The sequence below is a fragment of the Mus musculus genome, chromosome 18 (assembly GCF_000001635.26).
Source record: "Mus musculus strain C57BL/6J chromosome 18, GRCm38.p6 C57BL/6J".
NCBI lineage: Eukaryota > Metazoa > Chordata > Mammalia > Rodentia > Muridae > Mus > Mus musculus.
This window is the reverse complement of record NC_000084.6, coordinates 24,229,903-24,253,808: the sequence shown is the minus strand read 5'-3', so window position 1 is coordinate 24,253,808 and position 23,906 is coordinate 24,229,903. Positions and strand designations below refer to the sequence as shown.

Genomic DNA, 23,906 nt, shown 5'->3' with positions numbered 1-23,906 from the left:
AGACCCAATACGCAGACAAAGATCTCCTGGAACTCGCAGAGACCTTCCTGCTTCTGCCTCCCAAATACTGAGATTTAAAGTTGTGCACCACACATGGCTAGGTTAATTCATTTTGATGAAGAATAAAATAATGCTATATTATCAATCTCAAATTGCACTTTTGGTGCACGCCTTTAATCCCAGCACTTGGGAGGCAGAGGCAGGCAGATTTCTGAGTTCGAGGACAGCATGGTCTACAGAGTGAGTTCCAGGACAGCCAGGGCTACACAGAGAAACCCTGTCTTGAAAAACCAAAAAAAAAAAAAAAAAAATCAACCTTAACAAAAGTGTAACCATCACAAAATGAAAAAATAAAATAAAATAATAGATGCATTTACTAAGTACCTATCATGTATCATGTTCTTATCTTGGTAGTCATTCTGTAAAGCAGACACTTGGAGCCACTTGTCACAGGTGAGTAAGGTCTCTCGAGGTTATTATAAAAAGGAGAGACAACCCTCAATTCCTCTACTTTCCTATCTTAGCACGTGATTTATCTCTCTCACATGTACTCCAGCCATGGTAGACACTGTGATGAGAAATCTTTGCCATGCTGTAGACTTTGCACCTTCAAAAACACTAAAGTAGATAAATCTCTTAACTAGCCTTGGTGGTATGTGTCTACTGTGCACATCTGCAATGTGTACAAGAAGAAGTGAACAAAGAATTAAGGGTGAGCAAAAAAGCCACATTTGTAACTGAGCAGCATTCTACTACTCTGTCCCAGTGAAGCATCCTATTCCGTTATGACACCCCAGTGGTAGGCTGGGACTATGTCACTACCAAGGTATCATATACAAGTTGTCCAAAGACCAAACTGGAGTTAATGGGGAACCAGTTGTGTCTGAGACATGCCCAACACTTAAGTAAAATATGAATGCTCAGATCAAAACTGTATTATACAGATATGAATATACACATAAGTAAGTATAACTAAATCCGCACCTTGACCATTGCAGCATATCCAGATACTATGCTAAATGAATAAAATCAAAATGTACAGCTCCAAAGCATCAGCTGGAAGCCGAAATTTGTATCAGCTCAAACTGTGCCACAGAAAAGGAGGGAACATAAAAACAGTATTAAACAGAAAGCTAGAGTAAGTCAGATTTCATGAAAACTTAGCTCTGTCCATCTTTGTCCTAGTTGTGCATCTGCCCTTGGGTTAGTTCATGTAGCTCACAAAAATCCACCTGGGCTAGATGGTCTCACTTTAAATTAACTACAACCCTCACGCGGGCCTCCTCACACTCTATCCCTGTACAGCTTTCCTAGACAACTCCTTCAAACCCTCACATCTCAGATTTCTAAATCACTTTTGCCCTCCTCATTTACAACTTTGTTTCCAATATCACAAGACAAATGCAAAAGCTTCCAGGAGAGAATCTCCATACCGCCACCAACATCCACACACCATCCTGTTAGTATTTAGCTGACGCCACCAACATCCACACACCATCCTGTTAGCATTTAGCTGACATCATGCTTTTTCCTCTATTGGGGGCTTGAATGGTGTATTCTTGTCTATACACCTTCTCACCTACGGATGTCCAAAGCCTTTGCTTTTAACACTTTTTTTTTCCATTTTTTATTAGGTATTTAGCTCATTTACATTTCCAATGCTATACCAAAAGTCCCCATACCCCCCCCACTCCCCTACCCACCCACTCCCCCTTTTTGGCCCTGGCGTTCCCCTGTACTGGGGCATATAAAGTTTGCAAGTCCAATGGGCCTCTCTTTGCAGTGATGGCCGCCTAGGCCATCTTTTGATACATATGCAGCTAGAGTCAAGAGCTCCGGGGTACTGGTTAGTTCATAATGTTGTTCCACCTATAGGGTTGCAGATCCCTTTAGTTCCTAGGGTGCTTTCTCTAGTTCCTCCATTGGGGGCCCTTTTTAAAACTCTTCTCCCTCTCAATTGGGTCTTTTCCATCAACACACACTGTTATCTTCTCTCTCCTCCCCAAATGCCTCGCCTCATCAGAGCTGCCTTATCTCAGATGCACTGCTATACCGTGCTTCACATCTCACTCATCCCCAAGTTCATTATATTATGGAATATGGCAAACATAGAGTACACAAAACACATTTGTTGGGCTCAATTCCCAGAACTGCAAAAACAAAACAAACACACCCAATATATGTGAGTGGAAAGAGCTGGTAGAAAGCAAGTGAGCACATAACTACCACTAAGTGAGAAGACTACAGACATCATCTCACAGACTGCCTGTTACCATCTCATCTGTCCCTAAAGGAAAAACTATGGTGGTTCTAAAGGAGTTTTATTTGGTTTATTTTGACTTGTTCACAAATAATATTATTCTCTATATATTATATGATATTTAGCTATTTATTATGTTGGTAAGGTTTATATTATAAAAGGAATAACGTGACTTTTGTTCATTTCTACTACTATAAAGTATCCTATTCTATTTACAACTTGTTGTTGTCTGATTAGCCCTGACTGGCTTGGAACTCACTATGTAGACCAAGCTGGCGCTGAACTCAGAGATTGTTCTGCTTCTGCTTTCTGAATGTTGTCATGACAGACCTCCTATTTTACTAATAGAAGATCAAGATTTTAAATTTTGGAACCAATACAGACTTACTACTATAAATATTTTGCTTTTGTCTCCTGTTACATGCATGCATGCATAATACATACACACACATATATACATGTATGTGCATGTATATGTATATGTGTGTGTGTGTGTGTGTGTGTGTGTGTATGTATGAAACTTTTAGGCCATGAAGGACATAAATGCTGATTTTAGCATGCACAGACACATTTTCAATATGGCTACACAAACAGTATATAAGAGTATCACATGATTTGATACTGAGTTGATTTCTAAAATTATTAACAAGTTGGAGTAATTTGTCACATCCTCAGTTATTTGAATAATCCCTCCTGTAAAATGATAACCAAATCTCTCACCTCTGCTACCCTAAGACAAGGTTTCTCTAGGTAGCCTTCCCTGGCTTGGAACTCATTTTGGAGACCAAGCTGGCCTTGAATTCAAAGATCTGCCTGCCTCCATCCAACTCAAATCTCATTTTTTTTTTTAAAAAACTGGGTTATTTTTCCTTTTACTATATAGGAGCTTTACTTCTGGATTTAAGCACTTTAGTTGTTGTAAATGTCACAAATAGTCTTTTTAGCAATAACTTGATTGAATATACTTTACCCCTCTTATTTAAGAAGCAGAAAGTCTTTAAGGGGGCTGGTTGTCTATCAGTGGTAGAAGCACTTGGCCTAGCATGATCATGTTCTTGGGTTAGATCTATCTAATCTATCAATTCCTCCTCCCCTTTTCGTATGTGAATCTTATGACCTGCTTAAGAAATCTTTTCCAGGGCTGGAGAAATGGTTCAGAGATTAAGAGCACTGGTTGTTCTTCCAGGGGACCTGAATTCAGTTCCCAGCAACCACATGGTGGCTGATAACCATCTGAGAGATCTGGTGCCCTCTTCTGGTCTGCAGTCATATATGAAGGCAGAACACTGTATACATAATAAATAAAATAAATCTTAAAAAAAAAAAAAAAAAAAAAAAAAACAAGGGCTGGAAAATGGCTTAGCTGCTCTTCCAGAAGTCCTGAGTTCAATTCCCAACAACCACATGGTGGCTCACAACCACCTGTAATGGGATCTGATGTCCTCTTCTGATACGTCTTAAAACAGTGACAGTGAACTCATATACATAAAATGAATAAATAAACCTTTTAAAAAATCTTTTCCAAGTTTAAAGAGATATCATATGCAATCATTTATGGCTCTGCCTTTGTATTTACATTTATGATACACAGAATACAAACTGTTTGCAAAAGTACAATTTCTTTTTTGTCCTTAATTACAGGAGATTTACTCAATGGCATTTGTTGCTTAGAAGATTATCCTCTCAGGGCTACACAGGGACCTCTTAGTCATAAATTAAGTGTTCATGTATGAATGAGATGTGAGATAAACTCCGAATTTTGTCCCTCTGACCTATGTTATAAGAACTTCAAAATAGCTTCATTACTATAGCTTTTATCGAAATCTTGATTAATTCTACAACAATGCCTGGCTCTTCCAGTTCTTTGTATTTCCAGTGACACAATCAGCTAATCAAATTACACACACACACACACACACACACACACACACACACACACACACACTACATATATTCACATAATTATGACTATAACCACACTAAATTAACAAATGCAAATCAAATCTTTATAGCATTGATCTTGAACATAGGGTATTTTCTTTTTTTTTTAATTTTTTATTAGGTATTTTCCTCATTTACATTTCCAATGCTATCCCAAAAGTCCCCCATAAACTCCCCCATCACTCCCCTACCCACCCACCCCCCTTTTTGGCCCTGGCGTTCCCCTGTACTGCATATAAAGTTTGCAAGTCCAATGGGCCTCTCTTTCCAGTGATGGCCAACTAGGCCATCTTTTGATACATATGCAGCTAGAGACAAGAGCTCTGGGGTACTGGTTAGTTCATAATGTTGTTCCACCTATAGGGTTGCAGACCCCTTTAGCTCCTTGGGTAATTTCTCTAGCTCCTCCATTGGGGGCCCTGTGATCCATCCAATAGCTGACTGTGAGCATCCACTTCTGTGTTTGCTTGGCCCTGGCATAGTCTCACAAGAGAGAGCTATATCTGGGTCCTTTCAGCAAAATCTTGCTAGTGTATGCAATGGTGTCAGTGTTTGGAAGCTGATTATGGGATGGATCCCTGGATATGGCAATCACTAGATGGTCCATCCTTTCGTCACAGCTCCAAATTTTGTCTCTGTAACTCCTTGGGTATTTTCTTCATTTATTTTATTTCTCTCAATATTACTTTAGAATTTCCTTCAAGAAGTAGATCCTCCCCCCCACCCCCGCCCGCACACACACATATTTGTTGAGTTCTAATAATATCTAAAAAGCTATCCTAAAAATATTTTCTAGATTTTGCCTAAAAACACATATTACTATCTCTTCCTTAGAAATATAGACCCCCCCCCCAACCACCTACCTTACTGAACACGTATGGATTATAATCCTCAACCTGTAATCCATTTGAGGGTAAAAGGCTGGAGAGTAAGGTTGAGGTAGAGCCTACATATCTCCAGGCTTTCCTCAATCTCCTGAGGACTGAGCATAGAGCACAGCTGGCAGACCTCCAGTGTGACACTGAATGGAAGTAATGACATAAGTACTCTACATGTCCCTGATCTTCCAGTCATAATTCAACGCTGATATGTGTTGTGGGGGGTTACCTGTGGTGCTGCTCTGTTCAGATAAGATTAAGGAAGTGCCCTTTGAAGTTCCTAAGGATATCAGGACAGCAACAAATTCTTGTATTAAAATAGTCACATCAACATATGCTGTGGGAAGCCACATGCGCCGTTGCAGAGTGGCACTGACTACTGCTGGCCACCACGCATAAGTTTGGACAAACAACCAATGTGTACATATGCAGTAAAGTTCTTTTGCAAAGACACTGCCTGGCCCGGGCATGATAATGAGGCTTTGAGAGTATAACCAATCAGATGAGGAACATGCAAATGAGGCGTAGTGCATAACCAATCCGGGTGTGAGACACGCCTCTCCTAGGCCTATATAAGCAGCACCAGTTCTGTGCAGAAGGATCCTGTTGCAGCGTCGTTACTGCTGGCCAGTCCGGCGCAAGAATATGCTTCTCTGTCACTGTTGTGAATTTGATGACTTTAAAATGACTTAATCATGGTTCTATGTATGGCAGTTTGGCTTGAGTGTATGAAATTTACATACTGTTAGATTCAACTGACTTTTTACTTGTAAGGCTAACTAACACTCCTTGTTTATTATGTCATCTAATTTTACTGATCACTCTGATTTCATGATGTACACTGGTATGTTCCTTCTTTTTCCTAGTAAAAGCTTGGCTTTGTTTCTTCGTTAGATATGTATAAAATGTAATTCAGTGACAAGACTGTGCATGACTGCAAGTTTGTTACAGTTTGTAGATGTCTCTGTATAAAGGCCTTAAGTAATTTATGGATTTAATAGTGATTCTACTTTGTAGTTTCTGCTCTCGTATCAGTTATTGTAGTGAGAGTTTTGGTTTCCTTAAAAACCCAGCTATGATTTGTAAACAAGTTTTGTTTTAATCCCATGTGTGGGATATGGGGCTGCTTCAGATTCTCCAAAGCAGCAGACCAGCTGCCTTGTGCATGGTCTGACAGGGTCGTAATTCTGCCAGCTGCAGCCAGCTTAATTCTGAGAACTCGGGAGAAGGAAAGAATGTCAGGACCCAGAGAGGGATAGAGGATGCTCTGAAGAAGGAGGTGCGGCTGTTCCTGCTCCTGCTGCTACCACCACTGAGAGTTGAGAGAAAAGAGACGAGAAGAAGTTGGAGAAGAAGCTGAGTAGATGAAGATGGACTTGCCTCAAGGAACTCAATGCCCCTAACCAGCAGGAAGTCGTTTAAAGAGACCTATGCCCCCTTTCCCCTCTAAACTTCTCTCTTCTACCTGGTGTTGGTAAGAACTCAAATAAAATAGACTCAAAAAGCCAACAAGTTAGATTTTGTAGGAACTGATAATTTAAATTTTCCAGGTTTTGTTTGGTTGTTTTTTGTTTTTATGCTTTTGAAACAGAGTCTCATAGAACTCACTGTGTATACCCATCTGGCCCTAAACTCAGAGATATTCCTGCCAAGTGTTGGGATTAAAGACATCGAAAGCTTTGACCTAAAATTTTAAATATGCCTATAATATCTACTTATAAAAGCACACAACATCTACATTATTACAGATTTTTCTTTTACTATTTGTTTTTGAGATTGTGTGTGTATGTGTGTGTGTGTGAAATGTGCACATGAGTTCAAGAGCTCTCAGAAGCTAGAAAAGGGAGTTAGATCCTGTTAAAGCTGGAAATGTAAATAGCTGTAAGCTGCCCATTATAGGTGCTTAGAGTGAAACTTGGGTCCTCCACAAGAGCAATACATGCTCTTAACCCCTGAGCCACATCTCTTCAGCTCTCCTTTTAAAGAATTTTTTATGCATGCAATTTGGTACTGCTGTCTACAGGCACAGTGTCTTCCAGCAGAGGTCTAGACCCTCTTCCATAATGGAGAAAGTATATCATCTCAATTTATAGGGGTTAAAACAGTGGTTGTCTCTAGAAGTGGGAGTAGTAACTGGAAAAGTAAATAGAACTTTATTTATTTGGTTAGATGATGTTACACAGCTGTGTGCAGACACATAAAATTTCAGTTAAGTGTACACACTTCACTGCCTCAAGTTACATACACCCGAAGTCTTTCTGTAAACAGTTGAACATATGAACATTTTTGAAAGTGTTTAGAATCCACTACTAATTCACTCAGAGAAGTAATCACTTTCCTATTCCTGAGTCAGCAGAACAGTACTGTCTGGGGTATTACATCATCAGCACGCAGCTTAGGCTTCGCGTAGAATTAAACAGCAACCTTGTCAGGGCTGCCAGCATTAAGGCGAAGTACTTGTGGGGAACACAGACACGCCTCCGCTCACACCAACTGCGTACTTACCCCTCTAACCTCACATCTGGTAAGGATCTGTTGAGTGCAATCATCTCACTTGCCATTAAGTTGAACTGATTGATTTTAAACATCTCTTTCATCTTTTCTTGATCCTCTTTCGGAATGACGACTGGTTTCCCCATTTCTCCAGGACCTTCATGAGGTTTCTGCACTAGCTCTAGAACTAAGAAGAAAGAAGAAGGGTAACTGAAAACCAATTTCAAAACAACTAACACATGATTCTGAGTAACAACATTCAAGTTAAAACTGCCCTCAGCAGGCAAAGCAGCCTCATCTGGGCCGTCCCAGCCTGTTTGGCTGCCCATGCTGAGACAGTGACTGACCTCTCAGCCTTATTCTGTTCACTTAGTGCTAAATAGCTGTCTGAGAACACTCCTCCAGCCTTCCTAGACTAAAGCGGTCCTCACTGCTACTCACTGCCTTTCCTGGAGTTTAACCTAACTTTCCAAGCCTGCTACCAACTCCTCAGCACTCCCTACTGCCTGATGGCTGCCACTTCCCTCCACTTGTGCTTTGCTTGGCCTCTCTTGCTCTCATGCTGTTGTTCATGCAGGCTGCCTCCTCTGATATCCCCCTTCCTGGTTCTATCTTTACCATAGGAAACTACTAGTACGCCTTTTAAAGGCAAGTAAAACAATTTCCCTTTCCTTTCTAAAAAACTCATTCATTATTCTTATAGCGTTAAGTCTCCAAAAGCCAAACCTATGTTGAAGATTACAATGCTGTCTGACTGATCAGACTATGGGGAGTTGGAATGTTGCAGGTCCAGAGCCAAATTATCTTTGGCTATTTTTTGGTCACCTTTTGACTATCTGGTATCTTTGAGATGTAATCTTAGCAAACCACTAACCACTAAGACTCCTGGGATACCCACTTTAGAACACTCCCTACTTTGTTGAAATCTGCCTGCCAATGACTCTGATAAGTGTGCTGACCTTAGCCTCCAATGGTTTTGTGACTAAGAAACTCATGTCACCACTTTCACAGTGAAACATGTCAACTGGGGTAACATGGATCCATGTTCTTGGGTATGGTTATTTACATTTGACTCAGAATAAATTACCATCTCTCCACTGCCACACATTTGTCCTTCCAGGACTTCCATGTGTCTCTCATAAGCCATTATCTCTTATGAATACTAAACTTTGTGCAGGTGCAGCCCAGTAGACCATGGCTCAGACATGAAAACTCTACAAAAGTTTAGTAGTATTTTACAGGCTTTATGCTCAAATAATACATAGGCCCAACTGAAAATGCTGGACTTTATAACAGGTATCATAGGCACATGAATAACCAATCATAAGTAAAGCAAAAATGGCGGTGAAAGTGCTGTGAACAGGAGCACTGCCAGGTCAGGAGCAGTTTTCACACTCGGCTCCATCTTCCATGCTTTTAAGATAAAAAAACATTCCAAGAAATTTTGGGTTGTCACATACACTAAACTTTGAAGTTATTGTATTCAATTTCTCATCTACATGGGATAATAAGAGAATGCAGTATGACCAAAAATGGCATAAAAATTGTTAAGGGTACAATGTGTTTATTGTTTTTATTTTATGGGTATGAGTGTTTTGCCTGTAGGCACATATGTGCACTACCAGCATGTGTGGTGCCCAGGCAATCAGAAGAAGGCATCTGACTTCTTGGACTAAAGTTACAGACAGTTGTGAGCCATTACGTGTATTCTGAGACTCAAACCCCGTCTTCTACAAAAACAAATGCTCTTAACTACTGAGCCATCTCTCCAGCCCATTTGCTTATTTTAGAACTGAAAGTTTTATTATCCAGCAGTTAAGTTTTTAAGTTTTCTGAATGTGTCTCTACACAAAAATGGTGACTTTAAGGGAACAAAAAACCTTCTTGGATTGATAGCATCTGCCCAAGTACTAGTCAGCAAGGACTGTCTGAGGTGTGGTACAAAGGCACAAATATTGTAAAGCAGCTAGCCAGATATTATCAGCAGGCCAGCAGATCACTAAGAAGAGAGCCTTTCTTTTAATAAGCAGCTTATAAAACCAAGAACTGAAGTCTCGGGCTCCTAGTTGTTATCATGGGCTGCTGGAACAGCTCAGGGTAAAGGTGCTGACCACTGAGCTCAACAATCTTGAGTGTGACGAACCTGAACCATGATAAGGGAGTAATCCAGTCCTGCAGGTCATCCTCTCACCTCCTACATACACACGGCACACATAGCACACACAACACTGTATGCAGGTGCAAAACACAGACTAAACTTAAAACTGTCATTGGTTCCAGGAGATCCTACTAGTAAGTTATACTCATGTCTGGTCTTAGGGATACTGTGAACAATGGGTAAAAGACCTTGTGCTTAATGGGTTTGTTTGTTTGTTTGTTTGTATTTGTTCTTGGACATGTTCTATGACCAGCAGATCTATAGGGCAGAGCCTTGTTCATCTTTTCCTTGCAAATAAGCTTCTCTTTCTCTCCCCCCCCTCCCCTCTCCCCCCTCTCCCTCTCTCTCCACACCAGTGAGTGAAAAACAGTGATAACTAAAAGAAAGAAAAAACTATCACAGGTGACTCTCCTGACAACTGGAAAGAGGTTGGTAAAGTGCCCGGCAGCTGGCTGAGGAGCAGCATGTGGCTGCACTCTTAGTGCTGGGGAGGTAGACAGGAGGGTTGCTTGAGCATGGCTGGCCAGATCATTTTGCCCAATAAGTGAACTTCAGGCCAAGAGTCCATATCTCAAAAAATAAAACATTACCCGGGCCAGTGGTGGCATAATGTCAGCACTCAGGAGGCAGAGGCAGGCAGATCTCTTGAGTTTGAGGCCAGCCTGGTCTACAGAGTGAGTTCTAGGCTAGCCAGGGCTACACAGAGAAGCCATGTCTCAAAAAGTCAAAACAAACAAACAAACAAACAAACAAAAAGATGCACAGTGATAAAGGAAGACAGCTGACATCAACTTTGGCTTCTGTGTGCCACACACAGACATATGTATCCACAGACTCCCCACAACTAAAATCTCATGTGGAAGAAAGAAAGCATGACCACAGCTCTCCTTGTTAAACTTTAAAATATCAATGAAGACAGTATAAGCCCAGGCGGATGGCCCGGTGGTTAAACTGCCTGCCACACAAGCTGGATTACACAATTCGATCCCTGAAACCCTCAATCTTAGATGTAGCTCACATTCTCAATACTAGCTCTCCTATAGAGAGTGGGAAGAAAATAACAGGACAATCACCCAGAAATTTAAAGGGCCAGCTAGCATGGAGCACAGCAGCAGAAACAAGAAAAACTCAGCCTCAAACAAGGGACAGGAAAAAACAACTCCCAAAATGTGTCCTCTGACTTTGTCACACAACCTTGGCACTTACATGCACACACACATAAAAGAAAAAAAGAACAGGAAGAGAGGTAGTAGGGCTTTGCTGAGACCCATGAAGGGAAGGTGCTCCCCCTACCGCAACCCCGTTTATAAAAGTTGTTTTTATAAATTCACTTTTTAAAAATAATCTGTTCTATTAAGTGACTACCATTCATAAAAATGGATTATGAGTTATACCTCTGGTTCTGGGTAGAAATGTAACATTCTAACCTGTCTGAAAGATGGGTCCTTCAGTCACCTGAAGAACTTTGTAATATAGAGACTTCAGAAACAGTACAAGGCCCATGAAAGCCTGTAGGTGAGCACAATGGTCTCACTGGTCCCTCTCAGTGTCCTACTCTGCAGTGGTCCCTTTGGCTACTGCCCATTCTCATCTCTGTTCACTTTGTAACAGACTGTTTATGCTAGTCTGCTTGTTCTGTCAGAATTCTTTCAGCAGCGATCTTAAGAGCAGAGGAGCAGAAGGGACACCAGAGCTGCAAATAGGAAGTTATTCAGTGTGTTTCTAACAACTCTCTCAAGAATGTAAAATGAATCCACAGATTCACTAAGAAAAAAATATAGTAATTTTCTCATTGTTGCTGTGATTTTAAGATAGAGATTAAAATATTTGAAATCATAGGAGACTCAAATAATATAGTTAAAAAAATAAATAAATCTTGCCTACTTGCCAAGCAAAGAAACCTTTAAAGAGGTGGGACTAGCAAGTATGTATCCATGAAGAGATATTCACATCCTGTCCCACCCTACCCCTTCACTGTTTCCTGGCCATCATAGGTGAGCAGCTTCCTCTACCCTTCACTCTGCCCCGGCCATAATGCATTGGCTAAAAAAACAGTGAGTTACTTTTCATGCTGCCACAGTAGCAGAAAACTAGTGTTTCTCAGGAGTAATGCTCTCCCACTGCTGACATCCTTCTCAGTTCAACACCAGACGCCCTCGCCATCAAAACACTACTTCCTCCATCTCCCCATTAAGATCTGACTCAAATCCAGCTCTCCTTCAGAGCCCATGAACCTCATCACCTTTTCTGAGATTCTGTGTTCAGTTTTATTCCATAAGCAAAGCATTATCACCTTGTTTCATGCTGTTTTCAACACATTTCTCCATTACTTTGTATTTTCATACAAAAGTTGCTCCTTTTCTTTGAAGTCTATGTCACTAGTGTTTCAAAACCATATTAACCTTAGGATCTTCAAGAATAACCCTTTTCTTATGATTTCAATACTATACTGTACTACTTGCTGGTAATTTCCTCTTCCCCCTTTTTACCATCTCCTTCTCTCTCAATGTACATACACACAGATGTGTACAGACATTTCTTTAACATGTGTTACCTGCTTCTTCCATGCTCAAGTGTGCTAAGAGGTTGTGTGTCTGTTTCTCAATAGCCCACCCATCCCTGCCCTCCATGTTTGCATTCTCTGAAATGGCACTTACAAGGCCATCAGAAACCTTATTACCAAACATAGCATAAACAACTTATCTCGCCAACCATGGTGGTACACACCTGCTATCCAGCATTTAAAAGACCAAAGAAGAAAATGGGGGGGGGGGAACCCCCAAGTGTTGTGTGTGTGGGTGTGTGAGAGGGGAAGGGGAGGAAAACAAACTGCATCTCAAAACTTATTCCTAGCCTTCTAAGACCCAGAGTCTCATCCAGGCTGCTCCTCCGATGGGGAGTCTGCCTCAGCAATCTGTTTAACCAAGGAGACATGAGGGTCAACTTCAACTTTTATCTCTTTCAAACTTTCATGACAGGCTGCCACTAGTTTGTGTATCCATGTCTCTTCTAGTCAGGTCTCTTCCAGCACACAACCATCAATTCATTCAAAAGTCCCAGTCTTGTTAGATGGCTTAACATCTTGTCTGAAATCCATTGAGGGTGTGCCCCTGCCTGCAGATGAGCCAAAATCTGTGGCAAGCCACGAGATCCCTTTTTGGCCTACTGTGTAAGCACCATGCTTATCTTTGACAAGTTTTTTAAAGGTAGAAATTCTTTTTAGATGTATTTATTTTATATGTATGAGTGCTTTTCACATATATTATGCGTCAAATCTGCTGAAACTGGAGTTACAGATGGTTGTGAGCCACTATGTGGATGCAGAGAACTAACGGAGCAACCAGTATACTCCTAACTGCTAAGCCATCTCTCCAGCTCAAAACTTTTCTGTTCTTGTTCAACACCTATTAGAGCTTTAAACACATTCTCTAACTGAGTTTCTATGTGCTACAGAGTCTCTATTTTTCTCTTGCTTTTAAGCCTCTACATTCAGGACAGAAACCATAAGCTCCAACTCTAACTGACAATACATTAAAGTGGGGTGAAGGAGAGGAAAGCCACTCTGGGAAAAGAACACCCACCAGTTTCGGGCTGGAGAGATGGCTCAGCATCTGACTGCTCTTCCAGAGGTCCTGAGTTCAATTCCCAACAACCAAACAGTGGCTCACAACAATCTGTAATGGGAGCCAATGCCCTCTTCTGCTGTCTGAATATAATGTACTCGCATAAAATAAATAAATACATCTTTAAAAAAAAAAAAGCACAGCAGTTTCTTACCAGTGAGAGGTAACTTGCCCTCGGGTCTTAAGGGAATAGGGTGTATAGCTCTACTACCAGTTAAGAAGGCAGTGTTTTGTTAATCAGTAATGTTGAGTAGTAGAAGAACTGTAAAAGTAGTATTTTGTGAACTTTTAAGTAGACTGATGGGGCTAACCTAGGTATTGCTAACATGCTGTTCCAGCAACTAAGCAGAGCTGGTTATATAAATAAATTATAATTAAACAGGCACAGTTCCTAACACAAATAAATAGCTTTCAGATCACAAATTTTGGAGAACCAAGTATCTTCCTCCTTATAACAATTAGAGTCAAAGAAAATTAGTACTGGAAGAATAACTACATATCATTTCTTCAAAGAGTAAAATGCCAAGCCAGGAATGGTGGTGTACAACTTTAGTCCCAGCACTTGGGAGATAGAAGCAGGTGGGTCTCTGAATTTGAGGACAGCCTGGACAGAGTTCCAGGACAGAGAAACTCTTATCTCAAAAAACAAACAAAACAACAGCAAACAAACAAAAAAATGAGAGTACTGAAAAACCCTTTCACAGGAGTCATCTAAGACCACCGGAAAACAGAGATATTTATGATTCAAAACAGTACTAACAAAAGAACTCAAATGAAATGTACTCACTGATAAGTGGATATTAACCCAGAAACTTAGTATAGCGAGATATAAGGTACAATATGCAAAACATATGAAACTGAAGAAGAACGAAGACCAAAGTGTGGACACTTTGCCCCTTCTTAAAATTGGAAACAATCACCCATGGGAGGAGTTACAGAGACAAAGTTTGGAGCTGAGACAAAAGGATGGTCCATCTAGAGACTGCCATATCCAGGGATCCATCCCATAATTAGCCTCCAAACGATGACACTATTGCATACACTAGCAAGCCTTTGTTGCAAGGACGGTGATATAGCTGTCCCTTGTGAGACTAGGCCGGGGCCTAGCAAACACAGAAGTGGATGCTCACAGTCAACTATTGGATGGATCGCAGGGCCCCCAATGGAGGAGCTAGAGAAAGTATCCAAGGAGCTAAAGAGATCTGCAACCCTATCGGTGGAACAACATTATGAACTAACCAGTATCCCAGAGCTTGTGTCTCTAGCTGCATATGTATCAAAAGATGACCTAGTCGGCCATCACTGGAAAGAGAGGCCCATTGGTCAGGCAAACTTTATATGCCCCAGTAGAGGGGAACGCCAGGGCCAAAAAATGGGAATGGGTGGGTAGGGGAGTTGGGGGGGGGGGGGGACTTTTGGGATAGCATTGGAAATGTAATTGAAGAAAATACGTAATAAAAAAAAAACAGTACTAAAATTACAGTTATGAAGTAGCAATGAAGGTAATTTTACAGTTAGGGTCACCAAAGCAGGAGAAACTATTAAAAGGCTGCAGCACTAGAGGATTCAGAGCCATTGCTGTATCTAGAGAATGAGAGTCAAGCACGAGACTGGACACCTGCTAACAAAGCTTTAATGTCCCACTCTGCATTATGGCATTAGACCAATCTTCAGTGCAATCTTGGTAGTTCCAATTATGAGATTCCCTGTCATCTGGTAAAAAGTAAACTGAGCAAGTCAGTCACACTTAACATTCAACTGTCAGAAGAACCAATCACAACACTGTTAGAAATATAATCACCATATAGGAACTTAGGGATTACTATTTATCTTAAAATTTAAATCTACATATAAATTTAAATTTTATATAAAATAATGTAAAATGTGAAATATACAGCTATAAATCTAAATTTGAACTACAGTAGAAATGACCAATCTCCTTAAGAAGACAGCTGTACAAAGCCACTCACCGTCACCAGCAGGAAGTCCTCTCTCCTGCTTCTCTTCACATTTGTTGCATTCACTGAAGTAAAGCAGCAGGAACATATCCAAGAGTACCCAAACCAAGGAGGTGGCTAGAACCACCTTGCAATATGCAAATTTTCTCATGGCACTTTAAGTCAAATGTAAAATTTTAAAATATATATAGATATAAATATACAAATATCATGAAAATTATTCCAATTTGGTTTCATCAGAAATCACAGTCATAGCCTATGAAGAAAAAAGGGGGAAAATGACTCTTAAATTCAATACGTGAGAAATGGATCATATGATTAATTTAACATTATAAATATTAAGATATGAATTAATTTCATTAACAAGAAAGTCCATTATTATATAAATAACTCTTATAGAGCAATATTCAATAGAAAAAGGGTAAACAGGTATAAACAGGCCTTTAAAAAAGAGAAATCTAAATAGCCAATAAAATGTGTAAAAATGTGCTATTTTCTTGTAACTGGATATATAAATTAAAACAGCAGTAAGCTACTATTCCAGTCTCATCAAAACATGGGTCTTAACTTCCTTTCTCTGCAACTGTTTTTACTGAACTCTAAGACAAAAGCTGTAAGAGTCAATCAAGCCAAGATCTTCAGCAAACAGTGATCCTAGTCTGAATATCCAGTTCTCCCCCAGCCAGTACTGCACAGTCTTTCACGCTAATTCCTGTCCTCTTTTTCCCACCAAATCCTGTGTACAAACATCAAGTCACTACTCACTTAGAAAACAAACACTGCAGGAAAGGGAAGGGGTTCCAAGACTTCCTCCTAAACTCTGATGTCCTGAGTTTTTAGCTTTTACTCCCACTCTTCTACACTCTACGACAGACACTCTTATATTGTCATCAGAAAGTGACAGAAACACTCTGAGTAAAACTGTTTCTAACAAGTCAATCAATATTTGCCTTGGAGAGCCCTGGAGCAGCCTGAGTATCATGTCACTGAATAACACAAAGCTAGTGTCGCTGCTGACTAGGACAGAAACAAATCAAGTTTATTCAATCAAGAACACTGAGGGAATACCTTGTCCATGGGCCCCATGCTGAGTCATGTAAGCACTGCCTGAAGAAGCAGGCTGACAGGTGCTGTGCAGCTTCCTACAAGGGGAGTCTTACAAGATGAAGATTCTGAACAATCCAGGGCAGGTGAGTTTATCTATAAAATACCTACAGTAATTCTTCACAAAGTTGCTAGAAGAGCCAGAGAGTCACGCAAAGAGGTGCTAAATGATACTTGTAACATAAATTACTTCTGCTCACATCTCTGGAGACTTTGATCTCCTACTTATGGTCTTTCATCAGAACAGCATTTTTTGATGTCAAGGTGAGAGAAAACAAGGGTGCTACCGACTTTCTCTGCCTCTGCATCATGTCTATTCATTTGCTAGTGTCACATGCAGTGAGTAGTGACTATAGAAAAGCATGAAAGGATTACAGAACATGAAACGATGGCTCTCTCCACGGAAGCTGGGTATGCAAATTTATATTTAAGCCATTTCACACCGAAAACTGTCTGGCAAAGAATCTTGACTGCTAATGTAGTTGGGGGTGGGGGGAGGAGAATCAAAACCCAAGACACTAACAAAACAGGGTCTCAATAGACCAATAAGACCTAAAGCTCCTAGAGGGCCAGAATGACCTTAAACTTCTACTATTCCTGCCTCTAACACTCCAGTACTGGGATTATAAGTGGGCACAATAGGTTTATGTGGAGCTAGGACTCAAACACAGGCTCTCATGCATCCTAGGCAAGACCTTATCAACTAAGTATTTCACCAGACCCATTCTTTAAGACCTAATGACCATTACACTAATATATATTATTGTCGGTTCATTTGTATCTAAAAAACATGTCTTTTCACATGGAGACATCTAAGGAGAAAACATGTCTACCTAACAACCTGTATGCAATTTTTTAAAAAGTATCTTTGAGCATCCTTCACATAAAATGCTTTAAACAGTGAGAACTCTCCCTTGCTCCTGAGTCGTCATCACAGGAATCCCAGATCTCCGACACAGGCAGAAGAAACACATACTTCATAAGTATGGTGTATTTACATTAGCAGCACTGTGGAGAGGAGTTTGTATTTTTGATAATTTTCATGTGTAATCACTACCTTTTGTAGCTACATATATTGTCTGTTTGCTGACAGGAGATATTATACCATTTAATCCAAGCTAGCCTCCAACTGCAGACCCTTCTGCCTCATCTCCCATCTTTCAGGTCCCCATCTATGCAGCACCACACCCAGCTTTATATTTGGTGTTCTATCGTCTCTGCTGTTACTGATGATCATTCCATTTCTTTTCTCATATACATACTGAAATCTGGCCCAATGCTCTATTAGGTAATTGGTTTTATCATCTTCTTTCTGTAAAATTCTTTATCTAGTGTTGTGTCAGTTATATGCTCTACCTGTAATTTTTTTCTAGTTCACAGTTTACCTTTAATAAGGAATATCATTTATGGTTCAAAAAAGTATCATTTCTCATATCTTAGGAAATACTTCAAGCTGGGCGGTGGTGGCGTACGTCTTTACTCCTAGCACTTGGGAGGCAGAGGCAGGGGGATTTCTGAGTTCGAGGCCAGCCTGGTCTACAGATGGAGTTCCTGTACAGCCAGGGCTACCTACACATAGAAAGCCTGTCTCAACCCCCACTCCGAGAAATATAACATTTTTATGTGGAAGGATGAGTCACCGTCAGAGGACAACTTTCTGGAGTCCGTCCTTTCTTTCAACCGGGTAGAAAGATTCTAAGTTCAGAAAATAAAATAAGTTGTCTTTAAGGACCTGGGCAAACAATGGGGATTGAACTCAGGTCATCAGACTTAAGAGCCAGTATCTTAACCTACTAAGCCACCTTGATGTACATATACCTTTCATTATTTCTTTGTTCTTGATTTTTTTGAGACAGGGTATATGTAGTCCCAGTTATCATAGGACTTGCTCTACAGACCAGGCTGGCCGCAAACTCAGAGACCCACCTGCCTCTGCCACTCCTAGCCCTTTCCTTACTTTTTCAGGAGTGCCTTGTATATGTGTGTCATTGGTTTCCCTTTAAAATTTTAGATTAACTTTTAAAAGCTCTATTCCAAAAGCCACTGTAATTCAAATGAAATCTATGAGCAATCAGAACTGCTGTCCTTGTGATTTTTCAAATCCACAAACTCTCATCTCTCCACTTAGTGAGGCCTCTCTAGTAATGAGTTCAATAAATCTCACAGTTGTGTTTCAAGTCAACCAGATATTTTTAAATATTTTCTTCTTCTTGAGTACTGTAACTTTGTTACTAGTTTATAGAAATGCACTTGATTCTTCTTTTTCTTCCTCTTCCTTCTTTCTTTTGTTTTTTCTTATTTGGTTTTTCAAAGCAAGGTTTCTCTGTGTAGCCCTGACTGTCCTGGGACTCACTCTGTAGACCAGGGGGCCTTCCACTCAAGAGAGCCATCTGCTTCTGCCTCCCAAGTGCTGGGAATAAATAAAAGGCGTGTTCTACCAGGCCTAACTGAGAAATGTGCTTGATTCTTGATGGTTGATTTTTAATTCAGCTACTTTACTATGATGTCCAGTACAATGTAAACAGGTGGGGTACCTACAACATCTTGTTTTATTACTGAGCATAAGTGGTAGATTTTTTTTAAAAAGATTTATTTATTTATTATATGTAAGTACACTGTAGCTGTCTTCAGACGCACCAGAAGAGGGCATCAGATCTCTGTTACAGGTGGTTGTGAGCCACCATGTGGTTGCTGGGATTTGAACTTCGGACCTTTGGAAGAGCAGTCGGGTGCTCTTACCCCCTGAGCCATCTCACCAGCCCGTAGATTTTTTTTTTTAAGACCAAAAAAAAAATATAGTCACTATGATTTACTACTTAGTTATTTTATATGATATTCCATTTCTTGCAAAAGACATTTAGTATGATAGAACAACTCTACTATTCTAAGAAAATGAATAAAAGAAATCATAAAGACCTATTTCTAAAAGTTGATGGAAACAAGGAGTTAAGCTTTAAAAAAAAATCTAAAATGTTTTCCTAAATAATCTCACTATTAAAATGGTAAAATAACTCTGAGTGTGGTGCCTTTCGCTATAATTTTAGCACTCAGGATGCCTTCCTGCTATCTGCAGCTTTATCCTTTGCTGTGATGGATCTTAGCCAGGAGGTCATGTGAGCTTTCTTATCAGTAGCAACTTAGACCATTCAAAATATGATATTAAAATTTTGGTTTGACTAAACCAAGCAGTGGTGGCACATGCTTATAATCTCAGCACTCAGGAGGCAGAGGCAGGTGGATCTCTGATTTGAATGCCAGCCTGGTCTACAGAGTGAGTTCCATGATAACCAGGGCTGGCTACACAGAGAAACCAAACAAACCAAACAAAAAACAAAATAAAAATTAGTTTGCCACTGCACCTATTTTATTTTCTTTGTCAGAACATAAATGATTATAACTTCTTCAAATGAATAAATCAATGTATAGAGGTGAAGTTAATATAGCAGGCCTGAAACTGCTCTCCTTGAAAAGGTGTGGTATATAAAGTTGGCCCTTAGCTCAAATCAGAGAGCTTGAATAATAAACAGTTCTCCATAGTGATACAAGACTTTTTCTAAATAACAAGTGTGCCCCACTGTGCCTTAACGGCATACGCAATTTTGTTAGTTAAACATCTTTTTCTTCTGTGACTCTAATTTTGGTATGTGCAAGATACAAGATACCTCTACATAACCAGCACCAGTAAAAATCTGGACATGAGTTTCTGACTTTCCCTGTCAGGCAATCTTTCGTGTGTTGTCACGGTTGCTGCAGAAACTACTCACACCCCGCTATCTCTCGGGGAGAGGAAACTTGCAAGCTCACTCCTGTTCTCCTCCAGATTCTGTGTCCTTTTGCTGCAATGAATTTCTGTAGTTAGTACTACTGTGCTGCAGCCTATTGAGTTCTCCAAGCCAACCAGAAGATCTGGGGGTGGCCTTAGGAACCCCAATACAACTTACATATTAAAACAAGGAAATATTTAAGTTCATTACTTAGCCAAATGTTTAAGTTCAAATTTCAGTTCTAACACTTATTAGTTATGTGGCCTTCAAAAGGTCAATTTGCAACCAACAACCAAACCCCATGTGGCCTCATTATTTCTTTAAAAGAAAAGTACACTCATCTTACAGCTCAACTGCAACAATGCACACTCAGTCAATAGTAAGTGACATTGCTAAAGGTGCTTTCTTAGATGAAACAATCAGGATTCTTTCACATATGCACTGATGCAATGAAAATGACCTCTGCAATAGAGAAGCTAAAGACAAACTTTACTCCAGTATCATCGACACTACACTGGAAATGACTTCCCAGTCACATAAGAAGACTGTAAGTTTAGTTCTAGCTAAAGGTTCTTTCCTGAACCTGCTCTTCCTTCATTTAGTCTTCAAATTGACTTGCTAATAAGAAATAAATATAAATGCACTAATAAAGTACTGAGACTATATTTTATCCCTATATTTCTCAAATTTTATTAAAATAATAACTTAGTACAAAACCATTCTGGTGCTGAGCATGGTGACATATGCCTTTAATCCCAGTTTGGGAGTGAGGTAGCAGTGGATTTTGGTTGAGTTGGAGGTTAGCCAGGACTATATAGTGTAATTCTGCCTAAAAAAAAATTTAAAAAACAAAACCTAAAACAACAAGCCCTTCTAGTACATGAATATAAGGCATAAAATCCAAAGGATATAAGTTTCAAAATCCATAGAGAAGTATAATCCTGAAGTCATTAATTCCCAATTATTATCAACTTACCCCAAAGTGGCTTTCCAAATGAATTCATATCACAAATCCACATGTCTCAAATCATCTGTTGAAAAATAAATGTCCTAAAGTCAGTGTATTTCAGAGTTAACTCTTTCCTCCCCCCTTAGCTCCACAGCCAGGACCCAGACTGCAGGCTAGCTGCCCATTGATTATTCAGCTACTTCCCCAAAGCTAAGTGTAATGTAAGGGACATACATAGGCACTCCAGTTAATTGCTATTTTAAGAACAAGTGGGTTAATTAATAAAATCCACTTTTCCGAAGAGAAGGCCAGAGACAGAGACAGGTTGACTGCATCTGCAGTGCTGTTTACTCCTTATCTCACACACAACGTTCTACTCCTTAGCAGCCGGCAGTGAAACTCCTGTGATAATTCTCTACTAGGCCACCCATTCCTGACTGGCCTAGGCCAGCCATAACCACTGCATTTATCTTACAAAAGTATAAAACTAAATCATGATCAAGGGAACCTGGAGGGAAATCTGTTCTTTAGAAAGCATTTGGGGAAAGTTCTTTCTTTAGGGAAAAAAGATGATAAAGAAGAAATGGCATCTTGGGGCTGGTGAGATGGCTCAGTAGGTAAGAGCACCCGACTGCTCTTCCAAAGGTTGGAAGTTCAAATCCCAGCAACCACATGGTGGCTCACAACCACCCGTAATGAGATCCAATGCCCTCTTCTGGTGCGTCTGAAGACAGCTACAGTGTACTTTACATATAATAAATAAATAAACAAATAAATAAATAAATAAATCTTAAAAAAAAAAAGAAATAGCATCTTCCTTTCTCTAGCTACTCTTTGAATCAACATATACTTCAAGTCTTGAAGCTATCTTAAAGCTTTAAGGAAAGCTTTTATCATACTGAGGATGGCAAAGTGAAACTGTGGAAAGCAATGGGGTCTGGATGCAGCATGAAGTCCGACCAACCTTGACACTTCCCTCCATGTATATGAATCTTTCTATGTGAAGATAACCTTTCAGTGATGAGGTATTGTGCTCCTAAATTCAACACCCCACCCCAAGCATCTTGCAAGCTACAATTATTGATTCAGATCAGAATGTATCCTCTGAAGGAAAAAAGTAAAAGTGTAAACAGTAGAGAACCCATCTAGCAGTAGAATTTCAATATAAATTTAATGACTACAAACTAGAACCTGCTGTGACATACCCATCTTAGCAATGGTATTATAGTCTTGTGCATTTAGCAAGTGTGTGTTCTGAGAAACATGTCATGAGGTAAGCTCATTACTATATGAACATAAAAGTGTTACTTATATAAACCTAGCAGCAAAGCCTACTACAAATCTAGGTTCTACAGTATTTATCATTGTCTACCTTTGTCTGAAATCCTGTTATGTACATGACTATAGCTAATCAACTGAAGATCATATATCCATAGTATGTTCAAACTCTGTTAATTACATACAAAACAGTACACTAACAGAGAAAACTAAAACATGAAAAAATTAGGCTCTGGATAGCATGGATGTGTTCCTCTCAAAGACTGTATGTTAGAAACTTAAATCCAAAATTTGAATGTTAATATTATCTGAGGCCATAAAGAACAGGGACTCCCATGATGAGATTAGTGTCTTTAAAGAAAGAAGAGAGACCTTGGCTGAAATACATTTTTTTTTTTTTTTGGAGACAGGGTTTCATTATGTAGCCTTGATTGGCCTAGAATTCACTATGTAGATCAGGCTGGTCTCAAATTCATAGAGATCACGTGCCTATCACTCCCTAGCACTAAACTTAAAGGCATGCGCCACCATGCCTGCTTTGCATACTGACTCTCACCATGTGATATTCCTCCACCTTGTTGTAACACAGCAGTAAGTCCGCATCACATGCTGACTACTTGATACTGGACTTCTTAGCCTCCAAAACTAGGACAATACATGGCTTTTATTTATGGTTCATTTTCAAGAATTCTTTGGTAGGAACACAAAATGGACTATCAGATCCTGCCTTAACAAATCTAATCTCTAGATGTGATAAGATGATGGAATACACCATAATTTACAAGACGATTTCATATCTTTGCAAAAGGTTTCAAGGGTATAAGATGGAGATTACAAGGAAAAAAAACTAGTGAGGAAAAAGACCAATTTGTTTTATATTAGTAGAAAGGCAAAAGATATATTTACACAAACTGAGCTAAAACACAGAAGCAGGAAACTACAGAATTGGGAGCTCACAATTCAACAGTACATAATGAGCAGGAATGCTTGGCTACATTCTAAGGAGACTGAAAAACAAAACTCAGGGTAAGCTATTAATTTCTTCTGTCACTTTTATCTCTTCAACACAGATGCCTAAATGTTAAAAATAAAACTTTGGCCGGGCATGGTGGCACACTCCTTTAATCCCAGCACTTGGGAGGCAGAGGCAGGTGGATTTCTGAGTTCAAGGCCAGCCTGGTCTACAGAGTGAGTTCCAGAACAGCCAGGGCTACACAGAGAAACCCTGTCTCAAACAAACAAACAAATAAATAAATAAATAAAACCCTGTCTCAAATAAATAAATAGATAGATAGATAAATAAATAAAAATAAAACCAAAAAAAAATAAAAATAAGACTTTCTGTTAGGTTTCCTCTAACCAAAACCTAAGATACTAGGAAACAACTTCAACCATCATCCTGGGGAGCAGCTCTGGGAAGTGAAGGACCCCACAGGAACTTCCCCAGACCAAAGGGCCACAATACTTTCTAGTCAATATAGTTATTCAGCTTGTTGTCAT

The 23,906-nt window shown here is 39.8% G+C and overlaps 1 protein-coding gene across 5 annotated transcripts in view; it reads right to left on the bottom strand.

The window, feature by feature from the left end:
* Galnt1 (polypeptide N-acetylgalactosaminyltransferase 1) overlaps positions 1-23,906 on the bottom strand; it is an 81,496-nt gene that overhangs the window by 33,008 nt on the left and 24,582 nt on the right. For all 5 annotated transcript variants that reach the window (XM_030250335.1, NM_013814.3, XM_030250336.1 and 2 more), the window contains exons 2-4: positions 21,156-21,210; positions 15,324-15,567; positions 7,585-7,759 (exon numbers count right to left, since the gene is read on the bottom strand). Coding sequence is in view for 3 of the 5 variants with exons in the window: in NM_013814.3 (NP_038842.3) it covers positions 7,585-7,759; positions 15,324-15,462 (314 nt within the window). In the remaining 2 variants the exon portion in view is untranslated. The remainder of the gene's footprint in view (positions 1-7,584; positions 7,760-15,323; positions 15,568-21,155; positions 21,211-23,906) is intronic.